At 39.5% G+C, this 4,846-nt stretch overlaps 1 protein-coding gene across 1 annotated transcript in view; it reads right to left on the bottom strand.

The window, feature by feature from the left end:
- The window catches only part of LOC101846842 (microtubule-associated protein futsch), a gene marked incomplete at both ends in the record, with an annotated part of 162,335 nt that overhangs the window by 88,134 nt on the left and 69,355 nt on the right, over nt 1-4,846 (bottom strand). The window contains 2 exon segments of the mRNA XM_013088746.2: nt 1,101-1,263; nt 2,311-2,966. Of these exon segments, the coding sequence (XP_012944200.1) occupies nt 1,101-1,263; nt 2,311-2,966 (819 nt within the window).

A 4,846-nucleotide genomic window follows, 5' to 3' on the forward strand; every position in this document is an offset into this window, starting at 1 on the left:
AACAATTCCGTCATTCAAGCACGAGAGAGAGAGAGAGAGAGAGAGAGAGAGAGAGAGAGACAGACAGACAGACAGTCAGACAGACCGACAGACAGACAGAAAAGGAGCAGACACGATGAAAATGTCTGTCAAGCACCCACATGAAAATAACATTGATTTCATTAAGGAGAACAAGTTTATTTTTCTACATATCCTCACATTATCCCTCACATTATCCCTCACAATATTATCTTTTCACTTTGACGCAGAAACGGTACAAAGGACACTGTAAGTTACTTAAACCATACCAAGTCAATTTTTGGTCCAAAAAGGGGAAAGAATCCAGCGCAACTGTGACAAAATACGGGGAATAGGTTTAACTTGATTACTTCCCTTGAATAAGTGTGGTTCGTTGGGTGCGTGAATGTGTAATTAAAAAAACAACAACCCAAAACAGACAGACGGAGAGACATACAGACTGATAAACAGACAGATAGACAAATTGACAGATATACACAGAGTCAAATGTAGATAGTTGGATAAGGTGTTGTTTTCATTCTAATACGGATTTGTTTTAGTGGGTGCAGTTGTTGGTTTTTTGTTTGCTTAAAGATTAGTACGTTTGGTATTACTATAGTTGATCCTGCTGTTGTTTTCATTGATGGTGGTGGCAGTGTTGTTGTTGTTGTTGTTGGTGGTGGTGGTGGTGGTGGTGGTGGTGGAGGTGGTGGTGCTTGTGGTGCTTATGGTGCTGATAGTGGAAATGTTGCTGCTGCTAATATTGGTGTCCTTATATTGTGTAGTGTTGTTATGTCTTAGTTTAAGTAAGTTTTACGGTCATATAAGTGATGAAGATTGGAAGCGTTATTAGAGAGCAACAAACACAAAAAGAAGGAGGAGAAATCAGGACGATAGATGTTTTTAGTTTTAGTAAGAGTTTTACTGCACTTGCAACACAACAAGGTCATATAAGTGCCGATGATTAGAGGTGTTACAAGGGAGTAACCAACATAAAAAAGAAAGAGGGGAGATAAGGACGATAGATGTTTGATTGGAAAGAAGGAGCAAACCACACCAGAACAACTGCCAACCCCCCACTTGGTTTTTCTGTTGCTACTCACCATCAGAGTCCACGCTCTCGGGCGGGAGTTCCGAGGTCGGTGGGAGTTCGGAGGAGGGCGAGAGGACGTGGTTGACCTTCCTCTTGACCACACTCTGGGAGATGACGGACCGCCGCTCCTTCTCCAGTCCCTGCATGCTGGCCTGGCTCAGGTCATCTTCCACCTGGTACAGAGAGTTAGGTTTCCAGTTTGAAACAAAAAAACAAACAAAACAAAAACAAAACCAAAATGGGCGAAACTGTATTGGTTTAATCAACGCACCTTAAAAGACTGTAAGATTATTTAAGAGACAAGACACCAAAATTTAACCTCCAATCTCCTTGGGTTTTACGGGACTTTCAACTCAATAAGGTTATAAAAGTGCCCAAGATTAGAGGTGTTGCAAGAAAGTAACAAACACCAAGAAAGTAAAAGGGGAAATAAGGACGATAGATGATTGAGGGAGCAAACCACAACAGAGCACCCGCTAACCATCCGTGGTGGAGAGGTTTAAATTTTGCGTTCGAAACAAAAATGAGCGAAATTGTATTTTGTTTAATTAACGCTCCTTATACACTGTCTTAAATAGAAATGAAACTTCTGTGACAAACATCTTGTGAGTTTGTTTTCTGTCGCCAGCATGATACAACAACCATCAGAGTATTTAAAAATGCTTGAAAATATACGGTCGAAAAGACGAAAAGAATGCAAGAGCTTCAAAATGTGCACCGTTCGTCTCTCCTTTGACTGTAATCGAACATTTGAGGTGAATGCCTTTATTCTATCAATAGCCAAACTCAAACTCAAAAGGTAGTGTCGATAGTCTAGTGGTTTGACTACCGGACTCGGCTGTTTGGGTTCATTGGCTGAAGCTCACTTGATCCGATGTTGTATTATTGAAAAAGGTATTTTATCCGAATTTTTCACATTCATTTTGCACGGCCCTGCCGGAATGGATGTTAAATTCTGATGTATCCTCGTTTCTAAATAACCCGTTTTTCCAAAAGTTCACTTTAATAAAACTGTTATCTTAAATTTGATCTTAAATTCCTCTTTTCAAACAGCCAAGATTGAATAAAATGTTGTACATATAATGTAAACTTAAAAAACAGAATTGTGATGTGCTGTGAAATTAATTTTCTTAATTACAATGGGTATGGAAAAATATTTTTCTACTTTTTTTCCTACTTCCAATAATGTTGTGTGAAAAAAACATCCCTGGTTTCCTCACCTCTTTCTCCCGTTTCATGACCATCACGTGTTTGGGCTGCACCATTTCTGCAAAGTGTTTCGCTTTGTCCACGATCTCTCGGCTCTTCTCAGATATATTTCTGTCTTCCACGGTAGTCCAGTTCACAGTTCCAGCAGTCGCCACTGGAGAACCGACACTGCCCGCTGACGGCTCGGGGGCGGTTTGCTTTGTCTTCGATTGGTTGAAAGACGTTGGTCTTTTGGCACCTGAAGAGACGTCCGAAAGGTTCGAAGAGGAGTTTTGAGAGACGGAAGACAACTGTTTGGGAGCCTCCTCGTTTTCGTTTCCTTCGTTCAACCCTTTTGGTCGGGAGGATAACTTTGATGATGAGGAAGACGAGATAGAAAAGGTGTCTTCAAACGCAGACTCGGTGCTGTCGGTGGAAAGTTGGCCCTTCTTCTGAGATGACAATAAAGGAGGGTTGATTTTGTTGTTGCTGCTGTTGTTATTTTTGTTGTTGTTGTTGTTCAGTCTTTCGACACTGCTGTTGCCGTTGGTGTTGCTACTGTTGTTGCTGATGTTACTTCCGTTGGCGAAAGCGTCCCTAGCTGTGTGTGAGACAAGCAGTATGCCGTCGTTGTCGCCGTTATCATCTGGGGTGCTAGCGATGCTGGAAGTGAGAACACCACTGTCACCTGAAATGAGAATAAAAATCAGTGTGTGAGTATTAGGGGGGGGGTTGTTTTGAAAAGAAAAATGGTGGAATAGTATAGGTTTAACGCCCCTATCAACACTATTTGGTTATTTAAGAGGCGGATCTCCGAGTGTGTTTGTGCGTATGTGTATATGTGTTTTTCGTCTTTTTTAAAAGGCGAATACATATACTTTCGTCTGTCTGCTGGTACGTTGTATCCCCTAATGTCCGGATTGGCCTTGTCAGATGGGATTGAAGCTTAAACTAACAATGTGTGATTATATTTTGAACTAGCTGGGTACCCTGTTTGAGGAACTGACTTAATCGTCAAGTCATTTTAGGTTTCAGTGCGCACAGCATGTGAACGGAAGTCTTGATGTCTTGAACCAAGAACACTGAATTGAAATGACGAACGGGTAAATCGTAAACGTCCGATAGTGTTTTCTATTTTAATTTTTTTTTAATTTAGGCAAACGCAAGCACTTACTGAATTGATAGAAACTTAGCTTGGTCTTTGAACTGCCTTCAGTGATTTTTTCATGGTTCTATGATGTTCCGTAGTCGTTGTTGTTGTTTTTTTCAGCTATAGAAAACTACCATCCACATGTTCGCAATTATATTATATATATATATAGAGAGAGAGAGAGATCAAAGTACATTTCAGCCCCTCTTTCGGGGTCTCAATTCTCAGTGGGGGCAACATGCGGTGGATGCTCTTAACTATGTTGAAAACGGCGAGGGACAAATTTACTTTGACATATTATTGCGTTTCCATATTCGCCCTTCTCTGTATATTTCACTCGCATCTTAAGTACTTAAGAACAGTCGCTTAAGAAAATTAAACAACAACACGTCCATGGGAATAATGATATTATGCAGAAATCAATGCAATGACCATGTGTTACATACCATGATTGAATAAGCTTATGAAACAGAAAAAGATTGTGACATAAATAAGAGAAAGTCAGTTTTTCCACAGTAAATTATAAAGTTACATGATTTTTTTTCTTATTGAGATAATGTGGAAGAAAGAGAGTTTTTATACACAGTATTCAGATATGACTTAAATAAACACTGGAAGTCAATATCAAGAAAATTTAAAATTCAAAAATTCTGTATATACTGCGTTTCACGAGATGAAGGCGGCTGTGTGAACGCAGCAATTTCCTTTTTAAAAAAATGCATTTCTTTTCTTTCTACATTTCTAATTGACTTCATTTTGTGGATGCAAATAAATCACAAATAAATTTCAATCACCTGGTAATTTAACGATCAAAATAAATAAACTAGAGCTGATACCCTAAGTTCATGCTTAGAGCACGAGTGATTTTTTTTATTTCTCTGTGATACGCCTTTTTCAACATACCATTAGACATTCAGGATCTTCGACAAAACATTCGTCTACTATAAAGTCAAAAGGAGAGTCTTGACAGTTATCCAACCATCTTAGCAGATGATTCAAAGCTGTACCCCCCCCCCCCAATTTCAGGGTCAAGTACCAAACCAAATAGAGCAAAAAGCAGCGCACGTGCAACTCAGCTAACTTATAACACACAGAGAGATAACATACACAGCCAACTTATTGTTATCTGTGACTAATGTCTTTCATCCTGTTTTGGCGGGAATCATTTTGATAAAATTGAATTTCAGTGGCAAAAAACCAGGAGTTGGTATAGAATTAAACGAACATCTATGGAACACTGGCATTAAAACCATAATACTTTTTGGCCAAAAGGAAGATTTGTCTACAGGTTTTACAGCTGTGTCAAGAACTTTCAAAACCCGGTAATTCAACTCAGTACAAGATAACGCTCAGCTCGAGACATGGGGACAAGGTATACACAGACAGCGAGATTACAAACACACACACACACACACATA

This window comes from Aplysia californica, unplaced genomic scaffold (genome assembly GCF_000002075.1).
Source record: "Aplysia californica isolate F4 #8 unplaced genomic scaffold, AplCal3.0 scaffold00803, whole genome shotgun sequence".
In the NCBI taxonomy this organism is placed as follows: domain Eukaryota; kingdom Metazoa; phylum Mollusca; class Gastropoda; order Aplysiida; family Aplysiidae; genus Aplysia; species Aplysia californica.